Source organism: Acartia tonsa, chromosome 2 (genome assembly GCF_053477335.1).
Source record: "Acartia tonsa isolate MP-2025a chromosome 2, ASM5347733v1, whole genome shotgun sequence".
In the NCBI taxonomy this organism is placed as follows: Eukaryota; Metazoa; Arthropoda; class Copepoda; order Calanoida; family Acartiidae; genus Acartia; species Acartia tonsa.
In genome coordinates, this window is record NC_137261.1 from 48,351,963 (window position 1) to 48,373,285 (window position 21,323).

General features: G+C 36.4%; 1 protein-coding gene across 1 annotated transcript in view; it reads right to left on the reverse strand.

Moving 5' to 3' along the window:
* The window catches only part of LOC145312050 (uncharacterized), a 54,672-nt gene that overhangs the window by 8,334 nt on the left and 25,015 nt on the right, over positions 1-21,323 (reverse strand). Inside the window, exons 7-34 of the mRNA XM_080151186.1 lie at positions 21,086-21,142; positions 20,545-20,655; positions 17,062-17,251; positions 16,394-16,495; positions 15,180-15,241; positions 14,258-14,327; positions 13,880-13,925; positions 13,562-13,638; positions 12,781-12,850; positions 12,386-12,444; positions 11,945-12,061; positions 11,535-11,622; positions 10,512-10,603; positions 10,291-10,356; positions 9,760-9,841; positions 9,123-9,272; positions 8,466-8,606; positions 7,705-7,766; positions 7,156-7,268; positions 6,059-6,167; positions 5,486-5,583; positions 4,748-5,006; positions 3,204-4,398; positions 2,772-2,859; positions 2,316-2,424; positions 1,818-1,906; positions 1,123-1,441; positions 672-768 (exon numbers count right to left, since the gene is read on the reverse strand). Coding sequence (XP_080007312.1) covers positions 672-768; positions 1,123-1,441; positions 1,818-1,906; positions 2,316-2,424; positions 2,772-2,859; positions 3,204-4,398; positions 4,748-5,006; positions 5,486-5,583; positions 6,059-6,167; positions 7,156-7,268; positions 7,705-7,766; positions 8,466-8,606; positions 9,123-9,272; positions 9,760-9,841; positions 10,291-10,356; positions 10,512-10,603; positions 11,535-11,622; positions 11,945-12,061; positions 12,386-12,444; positions 12,781-12,850; positions 13,562-13,638; positions 13,880-13,925; positions 14,258-14,327; positions 15,180-15,241; positions 16,394-16,495; positions 17,062-17,251; positions 20,545-20,655; positions 21,086-21,142 — 4,118 coding nt within the window. The remainder of the gene's footprint in view (positions 1-671; positions 769-1,122; positions 1,442-1,817; positions 1,907-2,315; positions 2,425-2,771; positions 2,860-3,203; positions 4,399-4,747; positions 5,007-5,485; positions 5,584-6,058; positions 6,168-7,155; positions 7,269-7,704; positions 7,767-8,465; positions 8,607-9,122; positions 9,273-9,759; positions 9,842-10,290; positions 10,357-10,511; positions 10,604-11,534; positions 11,623-11,944; positions 12,062-12,385; positions 12,445-12,780; positions 12,851-13,561; positions 13,639-13,879; positions 13,926-14,257; positions 14,328-15,179; positions 15,242-16,393; positions 16,496-17,061; positions 17,252-20,544; positions 20,656-21,085; positions 21,143-21,323) is intronic.

A 21,323-nucleotide genomic window follows, 5' to 3' on the forward strand; every position in this document is an offset into this window, starting at 1 on the left:
CATTCCTAAATAATAATATAATAGTTATCTATCACATAGTGTTATAGACTGCTATCTGCGGATAGAAAACTTGAAATTCATACCTAATGATAAACAACTATATCCTTTGTATAGATTAAAATTATTGGTTGAAAAGTTTTGACACTTCTAGATAGGAACCAACCAATAAATTAACACAATAATAGTATCTAAAGCATTTTAACCAACGAATAATATAATTTACAGTCCAATTCAGTTTTATTTGATAAGTTTATAATTTGTGTATTTTTGACATAAAAATAGTGTTTAATTACTCATTTATTTTTTTTTATTTCAAATTCCTTAATTTGGGCAAGCATTTTTTTTTAAGTTTTACATTTGTTCGTGATTTATTCCATGATGAGATCTTAATCTTTTTACTATATTTTTTGGCGAAATTAAATCCAAGGGTGTTTTTTTGGTTTTCTGGAGAGAAAAAAAAATTATGGGACAAATTTAGTTGTTTTTTTTTATAAAAAGGGTGATTTCTCTTGGCAGGGTATTGGTAAAGGTATCACCCTTCAAAATAGGTTTGAAATCTTCACTATAATTATAAGAAGTTTCAATGTAACGGAGGAACATATCAGTAAAGTGGTTAGTGAGATTTGCTCCATACACTCAGACATCCAGTTGCTTTAATATATTTACTATACCTGCTGGCATAGTTGCAGTTTCCATTGATATTACAGAACATATAGGGCATGGTGGAAAATTTTCTTAAACAGCTACCCGGCAACCCAAGATCTTGTCCTTCACAAAAATTTAATATTATTTTTTATTCTGAAAAATTTGCTTAATTTAAAATGATTTTAACCAAAATAACTGGTAAAATTAAGGGGGGGGGGGGGAAGGTAAATACTCCTCCAAGGTGTCCACCCATCTACAACCCCTTCCCCAGCCCCACCCTTTGACAAGAGTCTCCACTCCCCTGCCATTCCCCTAATACAGAAAAAGGGGGTGAAAAGGCAAATAGGTCACATTCTCCTTAAATTTAAGAGGGGTGTGAAAAACAATTTGCGCGCTTCGCGCTTCAATTTACATAGGGAAAGGAAAGTCGGGATGTTTGCCAAATGGTCTTTTATACCTAATTGTCTCTTAACATACCTTGAGCGTGGCCATTGCCAAACACATGCAGCAAGGAATACCCATTCCACATCAGCGACGTTCCTTTAGGACATTCCGGGAATCTAGCCGTCTGTGAGTGAACAGCTATATAGTAGCCCTTTGGCTTGGGACGTGGAGCTTCTTTGCCCGGCCGACCGTCCACTCCGGCCAACCCGTGCAGACCAGGGTTCCCAGGTTTGCCTGGATATCCGTTCTCTCCTACTAGACCTTTCAAGCCTGGAAGACCGCCTACACCCTGACCGCCAGGCGGACCGCGAAGACCCTTGATTCCTGGTAGGCCATCATATCCAGGTTTGCCCTGAAAGCATAGAATAATTTTTTATCGTCATATAGACAGCTTTTCGCGGAAATTAACATTTTAAAATTTTAAGATAACAACCAATTTTGTTAAGGGGCAGAAGGCCTGGGATAACAAAAGTTATCGTGGAATTTGTCTGTAATAGGATGCATTACGCTTGGACACTGAACTAAAGGAACCAAACAAAAAAATTCAATTAAAGTCCTGAAAGTTATTATGTCAACGAATAAGAATAATAAGAAAACGTTATTATAAAACTTTGGAGACTTTTAACTGTAATAAACAGTCTATTGTCCCCTTTTTTCCTGCATATAATTACATACTATAAATAAATTATACAGGAATCTATCAAAAGAAAAATATAATCCTTTCTCACCGAGGGCCCCATAGGTCCAGGCCTGCCAAAGAAACCTGCTGGTCCTTTCATTCCTGGCTCTCCAGTCATACCCTTAAATCCAGGTAGTCCTGCAATAAATATAGTTAAAAAATACACAGTTGTGTTGTAATACCTACAGAAATGGATGTAGAATATACGGGGATATTAATACAGGGCGGAAAATTGTCGTCAATTTAGGTTGCTATTTACTCCTGCCATTTATTGGTCAGTTCATTCATCCAGTAGGGAAGAGGAGATCATTATTTTAGCCCGCTTTAGTTTCGCTTTATTAGAGAACATGATAATCTGGATTAAGATCCAAGTAATAATAAAACCATTCCTACAGAATACAAAAATGAAACAAGGATGAGAACATCAATAAAAGCCAAGCTCTGCAAATAAGATTGTTAGATTGTCAGAAGTCACTTTAAGACAAACTTTGCGACTAAATATGAACGGTAAAAATAAGTCATCAATGCCAAAGGTTTACAATATTACCTGGAAATCCAGGTTGTCCAGGAAACCCGGACATGCCTGGCCGACCATCGTAACCATCATCTCCTGTCTCCCCTTGTACTCCAGGTGGACCTGGATAACCAGGAAATCCCTGCGGAAATAATTTATTATAACAAAAGAAGCAACTTTATAATTTAGGAAAAGTGCGTCACTCTGTATCAAAAAAAATTCTCCCTATTTATCCAATCATTGCCTTACTATTTTTCTAACTTTGTTTGGCCAAATCCTATAAAATTCATTGTAATATCTTAGAAAACCATAATTCCAAGGCTAGCCTAGGACATTTTGGACATTTTATAGGTTATGTCCCTTTATATTCCTCTCCCATCACTTATTTAGCCAAACCATCAAATTGTGTATATTTTAAATTTGATCCTATTAGGAAACCACAATTTGTCATACAAGAATGTTACTGACATGCAATGGACCATGTCCTACCTTTTGTCCTGAAACACCAGGCTGACCCCTCCAGCCATCTTTGCCTGCAAGGCCAGGCAAACCTGCAGATCCTGGTTCACCTGGGATTCTAAAAAAAAAGGATAAATAATATACAAGGAGGGGGCGGGAGGAGGTGTAAAGAAGTGTAGGCACCTCCAAAATATTTGCAAATACATTGATCACCACACCACAAACTTTTTAACTAACCCCTTACCCCCCCCCCCCCCCAAAAAAAAAAAAAATGTAAATAAATAAAAAAATATCCATGGGTTTAATAAATAGAAAATGTTTTTAACTATTTATATTTTACTCTTTTAAACAAAAAAAAGGGTGTGACTCAATACTTACATACTTCATTAGGCAAAAAAACATTTATACAATAGTTTATAAATATGGTTGTAATTTTCTTTGTTAGAAATGTATAATTCTTACCTTACACCAGGAATTCCTCTTTCTCCCTGTTCACCTTTAAAACCATTAGGCCCTCTTGGTCCCACGTCACCGTCTTCTCCTCCATATCCTGGCTTACCAGGAATTCCTGCACGTCCATTATCACCTGGCGCGCCCTTCTGTCCACTTTGTGACACTCCCTGTTCTCCTTTCTCGCCATCCTCCCCTGGAATTCCAAAGTCGCCTGGTGCCCCCTTCATACCTGGCAAACCAAGTCTTCCCGGCGGCCCGGGCACTGAAGGCATGCCAAGCTCACCATCTGCTGGGCGAACAGCTGGATTGCCGGGAGCACCCGCTATACCTGTCATTCCCCGGTCACCTTTCAAGCCAATAAGCCCCTGATATCCCTCATCTCCAGATAATCCTTTACTGCCTTGTGGTCCGGGATAACCTCGTTTGCCTTGATCGCCTTCATCTCCAGGCCGGCCATCAAACCTGTCGGGACCTGGTAGTCCAGGTTCTCCGGGCTCACCTCTGTCGGCCCCAGGTGTAATGCCAGGAAAGCCTGCATCTCCAGGCGGCCCTTTCTTTCCGGGTAATCCTGGCAGACCCTGTTCACCTTTTGCTCCAACCTCTCCAGGAAAGCCAACTAGACCATCATCTCCGTAAATTCCCTCGTCACCGCGAACACCCTTTGACCCTGACTCACCAAACATGCCCAATTGTCCGGGCTGACCCTTGAGTCCTCTATTGCCGGGCAATCCTGCCGCACCTGGAACTCCAGGAATTCCTTGTGTACCCTTTGCTCCTGGCAGGCCAGGAAGTCCATCAACGCCTTGATTGCCTTTCATTCCAGGTTCGCCAGGTAATCCTGTCATTCCAACATCACCATCCTGGCCACGCTGACCCTTGGTGCCCAATATAACCAATCCTTTGTCTCCTTCCAATCCCTTACGTCCTGGTCTTCCATCAAGGCCAGGTAGTCCGGGTTTTCCAGAGAGTCCTGGAATTCCTGGTTCACCCGTCATGCCTTTTCTACCTGGAAATCCTGGTGGGCCTGAAGGGCCAATAAATCCAGGTTTGCCCGGGTAACCCTTGTCGCCTATTGGGCCAGGTTTGCCTGGAATTCCTTCATCACCTGGAGCACCCTTAGCACCCATATAACCTGGTCCCCCTAGAAGGCCAACTCTGCCTTGTTTGCCTGGCAGCCCGTAGTCTCCAACAATACCTGGATCACCCTGCACCACCACATTTTAACAAAATGGACTTTAGTATGTCTTTGGAAACATAAAAGTTTGAGAAAGATGAAAATACCAAGCCTAATTTTATATTAAATCAACATAGGAATATTTCATTAAAATATCGTTTGTTTATTTTAAGATTTTATCTCTTTTATTTAATGTCATATAGTCAAAAAGATTACTTTAGATAATTGGATTTCAATAAGAGCATACCTATATTTTGTTAATGATGCCAAAAGAAACTTAAGCCATTTAATTGTCTATCAACAGATTTAAATTTTTAAAAGGTGCTTTAACTTTGTAAAACAAACCCAGGTAACTAAATTCTGTATAAAATGTGTTGTTCCTTGTATCCGTTAACTCCATCAATTCCATTGGGGCCAGGTTTCCCAGGCATACCATCTTCTCCCTCTCCACCCAAGGGACCTCTGGACCCCTTGTGACCGCTGTCACCCTGCAAACCTCTAACACCCGGCCTTCCTGGCACACCATCTTTACCCGTGGGGCCCTGATCTCCGTACAGTCCAGGGAGACCGGACTTGCCAGGAGGACCCTGAACCCCCTTAGGTCCAACTAGCTGGTCACCTATTTCTCCTTTAAATCCCTAAAAGGAAAAATATCTGATGAACTTACAAGATTTTTGTTAGAAGCTCTTTACAGTGCCTAGAAAAATTACGTCATGCAATGCCGTATTTTTTTATAGGCACTGTAAAAAAGATTCTTTTTGTTATTTAGAAATTTAATTATGAAATAAATCTTGGGAAAATTAGAAATTGGGTTACAAACAAGATTAAATGGGTATGAAGTGTATTTTAGAAGCTCTTTATGGTGCCTTAAAAATTGACGTCATATCAGAAAAGTCCATTATTTTAGTTTATAAAATTTATCCCCCTTTTTATAGGCATTAAATTTAAAAACTTCTGGCTAAAAAAATCCGAATCACGTGATATTAGAATAATAGACTAATCTAATATGACGTCATTTTTTATAAGAGCTTCTAATTATGAAAAAAATCTTGAGAAAATTAGAAATGTTACAAATAAGGAAATATTTAATCATTCCTAAATAATTGCAGAACCTTACCTTACCACCAGGAAAACCCATCTGTCCAGGAGCACCCTTGGACCCTTTATAGCCCTCCAGTCCATCCAGGCCAAGGGTTCCAATAAATCCAGGATAACCTGCAATATTCATATTTTGTATGTTTTATCTATACTAGTGGCTACGCAAGTAGCATTTAGTTGCTCTGCATTCAAAGGGGAGAGCAAAATATTTTAAAAGCGTCCTAAGACTTAAACAAAACTTTTTAAAAAGCCATCACAGGACCTATGCGAAGCTTACCTGAAATAGAGGACCTAATCGGTTCAGTATTTTTGAGAGAATTAACTTCAGGCAAAAAAGCCTTACTACTTATAGAATAGGATAAAGTGTACATATTTAAATCTCATTTATACCAAGAAAAAAAATATTAAGTCTCTAAAATTTTATAATTATCAATTTTAGGGGCTACCCCCAAACTCTCTAAAGGCGAAGTCACTTGTAAAAATTAATTTTTAAAACATTGAGCAAAATTATTTTGCATTTCTATAATTTTGCTGATTACAATATGTTATTTTTAAACTGGGGTCGGTCCGTTCTCGATCAACAGCCATGTACCTGGATTTCCAGATTCTCCTTTTTCCCCCTGTCCTCCAGATTGTCCAGTCCTGCCAGCAATAATATCTCTACCAGGATCACCAAGCACACCCTTCTCACCAGTAAAACCCTACAGGAAAGTGAAATTCATTATTTTTTAGGGCTGGGACTTAATCCTTATAATAAAGTAACAGGATGTCAGTATGTTGGTCTGTTTGTCTGTCTGTCTATTTGTCTGTCTGTCTGTTTGTATCGATGGATCTTACTAACCGCTGAACCGTTGTGGTTTTCCTTAACAGGGTAGCTTCTCATAGTTCCTAGGAAGGTTTAAAACTATGGGGGAGGGAAACACAACCCTCTTAAGAGAAATAGCTCTTAATTATCCCCCCCTCAGTATTTTTTTAAAAAATTTTTTATATTCAAAGTAGTTGGGAGTGATCGTTTCCCCTCCAATTATTTTTTTAAAATTTAAATCTAAAATAAAAGTGTCTTAACCATTATTAGTAACGTTCAGCTAATCTATAATTCAAAATGTTTGCCTGTCATTCAGTCTGTCAGACTATAAAGGAAATGTGATCTTATCTGCTGCTATTGAAGATAGACAGCTAAAAATTTCAGTAAATATTACTATGAGAACACAGTAATAGTGTCTGACTGATTATGACGTAACAAAAAAAATTAGCCAATGAGAGGCCGTTATTGACCAATGGTAAAATTTATAGTGGCCTCTCATTGGCTAATTTTTTTTGTTACGTCATAATGAGTCAGACACTATTACTGTGTTCTTACTATGATACTGTTTGATTAATTTCATCTCTGACATGTTTTTTTTATACCGTGTTTTGGCAAATATTTTTTATTGTTGGTTCCTACCGGTTCAAGGGTTAAATTGTTTTGTTTTTAGTTTTTTATTCTTCAGATTGGTATAGATTAAATAAGGATGTAGAATATAGCTTGTTAACATGAAACTTATTTATTGGTCAGTTCGTTTATCCAGTAGAATGGGGTAAAGGGATTTGGAATCGTATTTTGCCCTCTGCGTGCTTCACCCATTGGAGAACATGAAAATATGTTCTAAGATCCAAGTAATAATATATCCATTAGATTAAACAACTTACTTTCTTTCCTAGTGCTCCGTGTTCCCCTGGAATTCCTGGAGGTCCCAGTCTGCCTGGCAGTCCTGGCTCTCCACGCAGTCCTTCCTGCCCAGGCAATCCATATTGGAAAAAACCTTAAATTATTTTATCCAATTTGAATTAAGCAAAATTAGGTGGTATCCCTAAAAGTGCCTTGTTGAACACATAAAGCTTCCTTTGTTTTTTTAAATAAATTGAAATTGATGGGTCGGGAGAGGGAGAGGGGGATTTGCTTGTTTGTTGATTACTTTAGGTTGAGTTATTTTAAACAACTATCAGGAACTAGTGTCTTCGCCTCTAGTATTCAGTGGCTTTTTAGGTAAAAATAAACCAAAACTATAAAACTAATATAAATAATTAAATCTAAAAATAAAATAGCTTAAACAATCTAAGGAACTATGTGAAGTTTCCCAAAAATAAAGAACTCTTTCAATTTAGTAGTCATTTATGTCTTGAGCTACAGACAAACAACCTTACAAACAACCTTACAAACAACCTTACAAAAGGATAAAAATTTTAAACACAACTGACCTTTCTCTCCTTTAGAACCAAGTTCACCTTTTGGTCCCATTTCTCCAGCATTTCCATAGTCGCCTTTTCAAATTTAATCAATATATAAGATCATCCTTTTATACAAAAGAAACAGGATAATTGTCTGTACTCTTTACAGAAGCTTCTTATATGTCCCGGGAAGATTTATATCTATTTTGTAGGAGGTTACCTCCTAAGAGAAATCACCCCTTCAAAAAATTTCCTTGTTTATCCCTAGGTGCGAGGGGGGGGGGGGGGTGGTGCTGTAATCATTTTTAACGGGTGGGAAAAAGGGGGAGGCTTATCTCCTATTTCATTTGTAAATAATAGAAAATGGAAAGGGTTGTGTCTTACATTTAAGCACTGTTCCACCCTGGGGCTTACCTGCTGGAGTACCCATGTAAAATCAAGGAAGATTTTTTGGCATAGAAAATACATAATTTGGTACTAAAACATTTTCAACATTTTCCTTTATTAGCCTTTGTACCCTTGTACCTTCTTTGCAGATATTATTAAACTAGACTAAATCCTATAAAACTTCCTAGGTTAGCTTAGGAGTTAGTGTTTCCTTAGCCTCACATTTGTAAGACTTAGGCTAACCCAACTCCTAACTAGCCTCAGACACTTTACAGGATTTAACCCTATATTATTTGTAAATATATTAGGTAATATATAAGCAGCAAGACTGACCAACTAACGAGATTAAACTTAAGATTAGCTTTGCTCTTTAAATAAATTGATTTTAATCTGATATATTGATCCCTGTATCTCCGGGTGGGCCATTAAAACCGGGTTCTCCTGGAGGTCCGGTTTTTCCCTTTGCAATCAGGGGAAGGGCGTAGGAACCCTTTTGTCCCTTTTCTCCTATTTCACCTTTTTCACCGCGGATACCAATTTCTCCCCTAGATAAAAAGATTGATGAAGTTGTTTTAAACTCTACTTTAAACGTCAATTTTAAAAATTTTCTTTATAATAACTATTATAGCTAGAGTAAAAAAAACAGAGGAAAGAAAATTCTTGAAAACATATGCCTTTTAAAATGAAAAAAGGCAACATATGTACATTAACCAATGAAACCCAAATTTTTTTTGGACATAATTGCATATTTAATTAGCGAGAAAGGGATGAAAACAATTTCAAAAAAACATTTTAAAAGCCATTAAAGAACAAGAATAGAGGAGCACGATCTATATGTAACTACCAACAGGGTGGGGACCCAGACCCTGTACCAACGATCAATTTGGAATTTGAATATTAGACAATAGCGTTTGAAATAAAAACACAGCTAAGTCGATAATAATAGACAGAAAACAATTTGCTAACATATGTAAACCAGAAATAACACTAAGGCCAGGTAGTTGTCTGTGTTAAACATCTATACTTATACATTTATTGTAATTGTAATAAAAAAAACTTACGTGCTTCCCGGGCTCCCTCTAAACTGTTGCCTTTCCTCCGGGGTTAAGACAATTGCATCTCCCTTTTCTCCCTGACGGCCAGGAATTCCGGGCAACCCGTGTCTGCCAGGTGTCCCGTAGGGTCCGGGAGACCCCTCGTAACCCTTGATACCTAGCCGCAAGGATTATTGACTGATTAGGTTGAAGAAAAAAAATAAGACTGTCATTATCAGAATAGCGTTATGCGGAAGGTGGATGATTACGTAGATATATGATAACCAGAGTTCGGGTTCCATTAGCGGTTAGGCGTAGGAAAAAATTGAAAATAAGTGCTCATCTGGATATTTTGCACTGTTAATATGTATGTAAATTTATGAAGGACTTTTTCTTATTTCTACATTATTTCAAAGTTGTACTGTTAAAAAATCTTTTTATTAGTATTTGTAATGTAATTATACATTATCTCATTGAAGACATCCATTTCCATACAGTCTTTGTTAAAATTGTAAAAAACATTAAAAAATATAATGTCGATATTATGTCAGCCGCGACAAATTTCATTAAAGCTATATTTTCGACATGAGGCCTTGAAATTGATATAATGCTAACAGTTTTGTCAGGGTGGACAAAGTTCTCAACCTTGTGTAAATAATCCTTTCCTTGTCGTCCCTGTGGGCCTTCAGGTCCAACCTCTCCTTTGGGACCCTTGATACCCATTAGGCCAGGTATACCAGAGTAACCTTTTACCAGCGCATTCCATTAAAATTAACTTTGATACTGAAAGTTAATATTGTGCTATCAGGGAGGTGTCGGGTTCGAATCTGAAACACACCGAGTCATACTAAGTGATGTTAAAAGTGGTACCTACTATTGCAATGCCTGGTACTTGACAGTTGGGGGAATGCCTTGGTCCATAAACATGCGCAACTCTATTAAATTGTCTGTTTTTCCTTCCAATGTTAGTGTAGTACTAGTGTGTTTAACCCTAGTTATGGAGGGGGGGGGGGAGGGGGTAATTTTTTTCGGGAGGGGTATGTCCAACCTTAAGTATATTCCATGGAGTACAGAAGTTAATGATATCTGATCAGCGGTTATAAGATCTTGGGCTACAGGCTACTAAATGGCACCCCTAACTTTGTATAATAGGTTGCCAAATTGTATTGGAACTAATTAAAATGGATGCCGTGACCTTTATCTCCCGGAGGGCCAGGAAAAATGTCTGCTTCGTGCACTACGCCAGGATCACCGGTCTCTCCTACGAGAATAGTTTAATCAATGAATATAAAATACAAAAATATGTCGTAAATTTATGTTGCTAATATGGACCTTATTTATTGGTCAGTACGTTCATTCAGTAGGATGGGAGGGGATAATATTAAATTTCTATAAGCAAGAATATTCAAGACTGACCTTGAATTCCTTCTCTTCCTGGGCGGCCTTTCATACCCTTGGGGCCATCAATTCCTGGAGGTCCTGGCTTTCCTGGCAGACCCTTTTCTCCCCTGGATAAAAAAGTTGATTTGATGATTAAAAACTGTAGTATTCTATATAGTTATGATATGTCCGTACGTATATTCGTGAGACAATTTGTACAATTTGTTTTTAATATTGAAGAATCCAAGCAGCTAGATATAGAGCAAATACTATGCAGTGAGATACAGGGTGCACCAAATATAGAACAAAGATTATGGAGTGAGATACAGGGTGCACCAAATATAGAACAAAGACTATGGAGTGAGATACAGGGTGCACCAAATATAGAGCAAACACTATGGAATGAGACAGAGTGTGATACAGGGTGCACAAAATATAGAGCAAATACTATGTAGTGAGATACAGGGTGCACCAAATATAGAGCAAAGACTATGGAGTGAGATACAGGGTGCACCAAATATAGAGCAAAGACTATGGAGTAAGATACAGGGTGCACCAAATATAGAGCAAAGACTATGGAGTGAGATACAGGGTGCACCAAATATAGAGCAAAGACTATGGAGTGTGATACAGGGTGCACCAAATATAGAGCAAAGACTATGGAGTGAGATACAGGGTGCACCAAATATAGAGCAAAGATTATGGAGTGAGATACAGGGTGCACCAAATATAGAGCAAAGACTATAGAGTGAGATACAGGGTGCACCAAATATAGAGCAAAGACTATGTAGTCAGATACAGGGTGCACCAAATATGGAGCAAAGATTATGGAGTGAGATACAGGGTGCACCAAATATAGAGCAAAGACTATGGAGTGAGATATATGGTGAACTAAATATAGAGCAAAGACTATGGAGTGTGATACAGGGTGCACCAAATATAGAGCAAAGACTATGGAGTGAGATACAGGGTGCACCAAATATAAAGCAGACTATGGAGTGTGATACAGGGTGCACTAAATATAGAGCAAAGACTATGGAGTGAGATAATGTTGTATACCTGGGACCAAGCCAACCTGGCCAGCCATTGGGGCCTGGATGCCCGTCCTTACCATCATCACCTTGATCTCCTCGCTCGCCAGTTTCTCCTAATAAAGGTGTTATTATAAAATTATAAAAGATGAGTTGTTAATACTTATCTAACATATTTATTCCTTACAAAGAATAAAAAACTAAATTTTAAGTTTTAAAATTGAGATTTGTGGTTTCCCTTATATAGTGTAAACTTTTTGAAAAATTATACATTTGATGTTTATTATTAGTAAGGATTGTTAGGTAAAGATTAGAAGAACTCCACAGGGATAGTAGCACATAGGGATAGGCTGTAAATATGTTTTTATTTAAATAAAGATGCTTTAGTGGGCAAAAAATAAGTTTAATGTAAAACACCATATATTCATTTGGACATACCTCCAGGACAGAACAAGCAGTCTTCTCCAGGTGGGCCAGTGTCTCCTTTAGGTCCCTTCCTTCCATCCCATCCAGGTGGGCCCATCTTTCCAGGATACCCAGGTATACCTTTTTCACCTGAAAAATATTAAACAATTTTTATTACGATATAAGTTTTTTTAATATCTGAATGACCAATGAGATACATTTTGGTAATTACATGACGAAATAGTAAGATACCTTGACTCAGTGTCTACACCTGGATAGTTACCTGGAGGACCCATAAAACGCCATGACACTGTGTCTTTAGCCCGGATTATTGGATGACTATAGGGTTTGACACACTATCTACATCTGGATATTACCTGGAGGACCAACAAGATAACTGGAAATTCATACCTGGATATTTACCTGGAGCACCAACAAGAGGCCTGGATACACTTTTTACACCTGGATAAATACCTGGAGGACCAACAAGAGGCCTGGAGACAGAATCTACTCCTTGATAACCTTTTGGTCCTCTAAAATAAACAATACAACATTTACGTATCTACACATATGCATTAAATATAAGAATAGCTCAAGTACCAAAACTTGATTTGTGCACCACTTTCTGTAATTTAAACAAAAGAAAGATGCAACTATAACAAAAAGTCCATTAGTTTTGTATTTGGTCATAACTCTCTAGATAATATTAAGTCGATATTTATGGTTTTTCAAAAAAAGAAAATTAGAAAGTTATTTCAAAACTTAAACTGTTTTAGTATCTAACATATAAAAAAAATAAGGGACTTTATTAATCATTTTAAGAAATATCTACAAAGAAATAAATATTTCTGCATAAATGTTATTTTTTCCTTGTTCCAATTTCTCCCTGTTCTCCCTTCATTCCCGGAGTTCCTGGTTCTCCATCGTCTCTACGTTCACCTGAAAATGAAGCTGTTTGTAGTGCCTATAAAAAATTTATGTCATATTATACAAATAACCAATAATAGGCCAATACACAGACTGAGATTTGATTAGATTTAGTAAGGTTAAAAGAATCACTCATAGATCGTACCCCGTAGTAATATTAAAATAAGGTTCCAGGACAAACGCAGGAGTCCCAAAAGTCAGAGTGGACAAACGCAGGAGTGTTAAAATATTAATTCAATTAAGTATATTTATATAGAATAGGTTAGGTTAAGATTTGAATGTACAAATAAGCCCCCCGCAGGGGTTAGGCATTTAAAAAACCTGAAAGATGGTCTAAAATAAGTTTGGTTAGGTTAAGTGTTCAATCCGACGTTTGTCCACTCCGACGTTTGGGACTCCTGCATTTGTCCTAGGACCTAAAATAACCGTGGTGGTGTGGGAGGCAGTATCTGGATGTCTATTTATAGATATGAGTTAAAGCACCGACTTTAAAGTAAAAAGCTTTATGTATGTCTTCCCTAAGGGGTGCGACCCTTTGCCGACAATCATTGTGTCTTTGAAAAAGCAGAAAGCAAACTTAAAAGGTGTCCATCACTTTGGCTAGGTAGTTATCTATACGTATACATTTATTGGTGACTTTAATATTAAATCTAGCCTTTAGAAAATGTAGGTCACATTAGAAAAATAACCCTTTAATTTGATGATATATAAATTTCTCCATACCTGGAGGGCCGAATACAGTTTCTCCAGGAGCCCCTTTCTCACCAGAAATTCCAGGGTACCCGTCTGGACCTTCCCGACCTAACCAAGCATATTTAACATGTCTGTGCATTTTCTGCCTGTGGGGGTGATGAGAGGGTGCAAATTTGGATTGAGTTTAGTAAGTTTAGGTTAGTTATCATTTTGAATGGTTAAAAAATAATTTCTTTATTGTAAAGGTGAATAAAAATCTTATTCAAAAATATGCATAATCATAGGGATTTTTGTGATTGTGATAAAACAAACTGATTTTGGGATGAAAATGACATTTTATATATTTTTCCTGGCGGACCCATATGTCCCTTGGGGCCATCATATCCAGCATCCCCCTGCCAACATTTTTATTCATTTTTTTCTTACTTTGCTAATATTTGTTTAAAAACAAAACGTGTTATTTCCCTTACTATGTTCCTTATATGTAATTCTGAAACGCTGTTTTTTAAAATTATCTTCTGCCTATTTTTAGTCATCCACATAATTATGTGCCTTGATGTTAAAAGTTCATTTTTGGCGAAGTGTCCATAAAAAAAAGGATGATTACGTCTAAATATACCTAAGTTAAAAAGAAAGAAGGATAACTTTTGTAAATTAAGTTCCTAGTAGGTAACTCGGATTGATTTAAGTTCTGACAAAAATTCAATTTAAAATAATAAATAAATTCCTTGATTGAGTAGCCCTTAGGGCCACGTTTCCCTCGGGGTCCTACTGGGCCGGGTAATCCAACAGTTCCCTGAAATCACAATTGTTTAAACCCACAACCAACGAATGAACCACAATCCTTTTTTAAAAACGTGTTCCTAACCCCTGCAAAGAGCTAACCTTTTATGTAAAGTATTATACTTGTGCAATTATCTGATTTCTTCACAACTTACCCCAATATAACATAAAAATTATCAATAAAATTAAGGATACAGGGATGGGACAATGGATCTACAATTCAATTTTTTGCTGTCTTAGACTTGACTAATGCAACTGTTTATATTTTTGCCAATTTTAAAGGCTTTGGGCACTAAAACTGATGCAACTTTTAATATTTTTGCCAATTTTAAAGGCTTTAGGCACTAAAACTAATGCAATTTTTCATATTTTTGCCAATTTTAAAAGCTCTGGGAACTAAAACTAAAGTACTTTTCATATTTTTGCCAATTCTTAAGGTTTTGGACACTAAAACTAAAGCAACTTAAAATTTTTGCTAATTTTAAAGGCTTTGGGCACCAACGTACAGAATGCCGCTGAAAAGTAATTTTAAAGCAGACGAATATCACATAACATTAGCAGAAAACAATATTCTAGTAATTTCAGTTATAGCTTATCTAAAAATTCTGGAGCCTCAAGTAGATTGTATTTGCCAGGATCGTGCAAACATAACCTAGTTTATTGCATCCTATTATGGACAACTTTACGTGGATAATAAAAGTAAAAACTTCAATATAAAACCAGTTTTGTTAGCCCTGAGAGGCCGAACAAAAATGATAAAATTATCTGTAATACGATGCTATACATTATTTTTTAGTATGGCTAAGAACCGGTTCTAATCCAGCGGATATTAATCGGTTTCGAAGCCATACTGAATATTTTGTACCTTTAGTCCAGGCAGCCCATGCCTGCCAGGATCTCCAGGGGCACCCCTGTCTCCCTCAGGACCTACAATCAGAACAAATAATGGTGTTTATATGATAGCGTGAAATATCATATTTGAACATAATCTATTTTTAAGGCATATATAAATATCGGATACGCCCCTAGAAGCCTCTAGTGGCACTTTTTTTTGTTTCAAATATGTAATTATTGTCTATGTTGCATTCAAGTCTCTACGAAAATATTTTCTTTGAAAGGGTGGTGGTACCCTTCCCCAAAATAGTTATAAACCTTCCCGGGACCTCTAAAAGGCTGCCCAGTTAAAGAGAACCCGGTCGAATCAGCAGTTAGCGAGATCCTTTGGTACAAACATATAAACACACAGAGACAAATCCGGTTACTTTATTATAAGGATTAAAACTATTGAAGAAATTGAATTTAGAATGTTTAACTCCCTTTAGCAATTATTTTACAAATCAAACAAAATACCTAGTGAGTTAATAAATTCTTTAATAACTAGTTGAAAAGTATAAACACCAAACTCTAAAATCATCAATCAATGACAATAATTTTATTGATTGACTATTGATAAATTTTAACACAGAAATGATTTGATTTAGGTAAAAGTAAATTTTCTCAGAATAAGATTACAGCGTTATAAGTTTTAGATAAAATTATTGTACAGGTGGTTTGGTTAATTATCGGGTTTTTAATACTTTTTGCCTTTCTTGAAAGATCCGTTTATTCCTATTATGGAAAAGAAAGAAATATAAAAAAAGATATTACAAAATGTTTTCTTTCCATGTTCAATGATTTGTGTTTTATATATACAAACAAGGATCATAACATCCAGAAGTAACAAAACAAGCATACATTAAAGATCAAATATCCAGTGTTAATAAAACGAGATGGAGAAATGAAATAAAAAAAGAATTGATAAGAATAGAAAATTGTAGGAAAATGTAATTTGACGGATAGACCAAGTACGTTGTATATTGTAAGCTTATTTGAAAGGGGTATCCTCACAGCATAAAAAAGCAAAAGCAATCTATCTTAAACAGAAGCTAAACAAAATACATAAATTTAACCCATAATAATAGACCGACAAAGTAATTTACAAACAATTGAAACTGCTTGTTGCTGTTGATTCTACTTTAACTTAAGAGGCTCATTTTGTTTCTTTCCAAGATTGGTAGAATAATTCTAAATAATGATTACCCTCTGGTCCCTGTACACCGGGAGGACCAGTATCAGATGGATCCCACAGGCTTGGATCATACACTCCAGGTGGTCCGGGCCTTCCCTGCACTCCAGGACGACCTGAAAACAATTGTGCTTTGTTTCCAGTATCGCTTCGAAACCGATTAATATCCAGTGGATTAGAACCGGTTCTCAGCCATACTGAAAAGTTATGTATAGCATCGTATTATATCCAGTTTTTACGAATATAAAAATGTAGAAGCATAATATTTAAACCAGTTTTGTTAGACCTTGCCTTCGGTATCTCGGGGCTTACAAAACAGGTTTTAATCTTACAATTTTACATTTTAATATCCGCGGAAAGCTGTTTATAATCCTTGCAATCTTGCAATCTGGAAATCCTTGCAGAAAATTCACAAATTCTGTATATTTTAAATACATAAATATTTTTCAGCTTAGTTTTAGTCCAGCGTAGATTTGAGTCTATTTGGTGAAAATAAGAAAAAAGAAGAAGCTCTTTATAGTGCCTATAAAAATGACGTCATACAACACAAATGACCAATAATAGGCCAATACATTGACTAAACTACCAATGGCAGGCCAGTATGAAGTCATTTTGTATAGGCACTATGAAAAGATTCAAAAAGACCCAACAAAATACAACCTAACTTAAAAATAAAAATTACCTTCCAGACCAATCTCCCCATCCTCTCCTTTCCTGCCATTCCATCCATCCATACCAAACCTGCCGGGGGCACCCTTCACCCCCTTCATACCCATGGGGCCGGGGCTGCCAAGTTTTCCCTGTTTTCCGCGGGCACCAACCTCCCCAAACTCGCCTTTCTCCCCTCGAATTCCGGGATATCCTTCTTCTCCCTAAAATTTAAATAAATATATATTAATGGCTCACCTATATATAGGTTGGGTTAAGTAAGATACAGGAAAGTTCGTGTTTTCCTTAAAATATTGCAATATTGGAAGAGAACAACATATTAAGCTACAACCCTTTCTTTCCCCAAGATAAAAAGCAAGATTTTCATGCTTAAAAATCAGGGGAAAGCATTTACACAGTTATCTAAAGGGATAAGTCAATGGCCTATAATTTATTGTACGTCCCCAATGATGATAAAAAAATACTCCTTCTGTAGATTATTATTAGTGGTTGAAACGTTTGGACACTCAACTTCATAACCCAACTAATTTAATGAAAGTCACAAAAACTGTTAAGCCAATGATTAAAAAAAGTTATAATAAAACTATGGGGACTTGTGTGATAAACAGCCAAATTTTAATTAAATAACATTTTTTTGTCCATTTCCTATCCCTAAATTACAGACTTTCATAAATATAATACATCAAATTTATTTCATATTATTTTAAAATCGTGATTATTTTAGTGGAAGCTTTTTAAAGCAAGAAAATTATATTAATGAATTATTTGACCTAATTTTAGAAAAATATTTAAAATAAATAATAATTCATTGATTATTTATTAAAAGATAAATAAACAAAACAATTTGCTTTTTTATTTTTGGGGGGGATTTAAAATAGGGGAGAAATTCACTTTTTTTGAGGGGGGGGGGGGTTGGCACACGAAGTGCTCAAAAATTCCCCCAAAACCCCTCTCAATTCAGAGTCCGGGGTCAGATTATATACAGTAATTATGTATACATATAAATAGAGTTTTCCTCGATGCTACAGATATTTAAAAAAGATTATTTTACAAAACAAACCATTAATCTAATTCTTTTAGAAGCAGCATTTTGGTGTTTTTTATTCTCCTTGTAATTTTAAAATTGTGTAAATTATCAGTCTACTAAGTATCCATTATATTAATATTCCTTAATATTTAAACCATTCTCTTTTAACTAGGGCAGTAATGTGTATAAGAAGCGCATTTATAACAAGAACTTTAACAGAACTAGCCCTGCCACAGTCGACAATTTTGACAACCCCCATAAGCCACAATCGAGAAGGTGTAGTAGGGGGGGGGGGGGGGAGCTTTAATGGAGTGTAGTACGGTCAACAAAAGGGGTGTATTTTAATATTAGAAGGGTGGATACACCCCCTAAAAAAATTAACATACTCAAAAGTCAAAAAGCCACCTTTGGTGACACCCCCTTGGTTGTTTAAAGTATATGTGTTAGAGGGGTGTCGAACCTTTTCATTAGGGGGTGTTAATGGATAATAACATCAACAAACAAATGAACGGACGAACGAACGAACGAACAAACGAACATACCATAATAATATAGTGGCTGTGATATTAATAACGTAATGGAATTTTTAGATAAAACTCTAATAATTAAAATATTTGGTATATTTTAAAACTGTATATTTTTGAGAAATGAGATAATATCTAAAATTGAGATATTAAAATGAACTTGTTAGACTTTTTTAAAAGCGAAGCTTTTCTATAATTAGGGTCGGTCCGTCCGTCCGTACGTCCGTCCGTCCGTCCGTCCGTCACGGATAGCTTTTTTAGTTAATTTAGACATGTTAGAATTGTCCTATCGATTTCAAATTTTGCATGGTGATTCCTTTAGTAGTTAGGTACGATTTAGAAAGCGTAGCAACTCTATAATCATTACCAAAATGTCCGTACGTCCATTTTAAACATGTTGATTTTTTTACTTTTTTAAATAGCTTTTTTCGTTAATTTAGGCATGTTAGAATTGTCCTATTGATTTCAAATTTTGCATGGTGATTCCTGTAATAGTTAGGTACGAGTTAGAAAGCGTAGCAACTCTATAATCATTACCAGAATGTCCGTACGTCCATTTTAAACATGTTGATTTTTTTTACATTTTTAACAACAAATTTGTATGTGACCTAATTATCCGATTGGTCTGATTTTTGGTATACTGATTCCTGGGACAACAAAGTACAATATTATAAGCGAAGCAACTCTATAATCAAGTCCTAAAAATGTAAGTATGTCCATAATCATTATCCTATATCAAGCAGTTTTTCAACAACTTTACTTACAATTTTGCTTTGACTCTTATACATTCGCATTCTGATTATTCAGTTCTGACATTATACAAGTGTTAATGTTCGTTTGTCCTACCGTTTCAGAGCTTCGCTTTTATGGATGTTGTCATCCTTGTTTTTATAAAATTTAACAACGCCTAATGCTTTGAGAAATTAAAGGAAAAAAAATAAACTATCATAAAAATTTTGATAGTAAAATGCCAGAACGAAATTTTGATATTTTTTCCATAATACTTTTTGAATTTTATAAAGTGGAAAATCATTTTAAATAATTCATATTCTAGCTAAATTTTAAGTCTAAAAATCTAAAAAAAAAATGATTTTGATGTAATAGATAATTTATTCAATAGGTGTAAAAAGGTAAGGCCCTAATTTCAAACAGTGCCATTATAAAAATTAAATAATGGATATAGAATATACGTGAACATTATGACAGGGAAATTTCTCGTGAATTTAGGTTGCCAATATGAAACTAATTTATTGGTCAGTTTGTTCATCCAGTTGTAGGGAAGGGGATAGGGTGGATGGGGGTATCTTTATTTTAGCCAGCTGCGGTCTACTTTACTAAAGAACATGAAAATCTGGTGTAACATCCAAGTAATAATATATCCATTATAAAATATGTGTATTATTACCCTTTGTCCTGGATGTCCTAAATCCCACTGTTGACCCGCTGGTCCTTGACTTACCCTTTGTCCTGGAGGTCCTAAATCCCCCTGTTGACCCGCTAGTCCCTGACTTACCCTTTGTCCTGGAGGTCCTATATCTCCCTGTTGACCCGCTGGTCCCTGACTTACCCTTTGTCCTGGAGGTCCTAAATCCCACTGTTGACCCGCTGGTCCCTGACTTACCCTTTGTCCTGGAGGTCCTATATCCCCCTGTTGACCCGCTAGTCCCTGACTTACCCTTTGTCCTAGAGGTCCTATGTCCCCCTGTTGACCCGCTGGTCCCTGACTTACCCTTTGTCCTGGAGGTCCTATATCTCCCTGTTGACCCGCTGGTCCCTGACTTACCCTTTGTCCTGAAGGTCCTAAATCCCCCTGTTGACCCGCTAGTCCCTGACTTACCCTTTGTCCTGGAGGTCCTATATCTCCCTGTTGACCCGCTGGTCCCTGACTTACCCTTTGTCCTGGAGGTCCTAAATCCTACTGTTGACCCGATGGTCACTGACTTACCCTTTGTCCTGGAGATCCTATATCCCCTTGTTGACCCGCTGGTCCCTGACGGCCAGGTTCACCTTCCTCTCCCTTCGGGCCTTTCAGCAATGTCACTGGAGGCGACGTAATCTGAAAAAATGTAAGCTTTTTTACAATTAGGACAGGTCAGAAATTTCGTAATAGATATCATCTCTTATAGTTAATTTAGTAATTATAGAATTGTTGCATGGATTTCAAACTTGGCATAGTGGTTCCTGAAACAGTTAGGTAAGATTTAGAAAATAAATTAACCCAATAATCGTTACTAGAATGTCCGTAAGAACATTTGAAACATGTTAATTTAAACTTTTTTGTAACAATTTTTATATCATTCGATTATCCTATTTATCTGATTTTTTACATAATAATTCCCAGGACAACAAGATACAATATTATAAGCGAAGAATCTCTAAAATCAAGTCCTAAGAATGTAAGCATATCATTAGTATTTATATCATGATGTCTATAATACGGTGCTATACATGATTTTTCAGTTCATGCTGAAAAAAATAAATGTTACCTCATAAATGAATGGCTCGCCTGGCTCTCCTACCTCTCCACTCACACCTTTCTCTCCCTTTTAAAAAAAAAAATATTTTTTTAATTTAAAAAAAGAAACTTTAGTCTAACAAGCATATCCTATAATATAAAGTAATAAGCTTTTTTGTCTGTATCGAAGGATCTCGCTAACCGCTGAACCGACATGGTTCTTCTTTATAGTGAAGCCTCTTATAGGCTCTGAGATGGTTTTAGGCTAT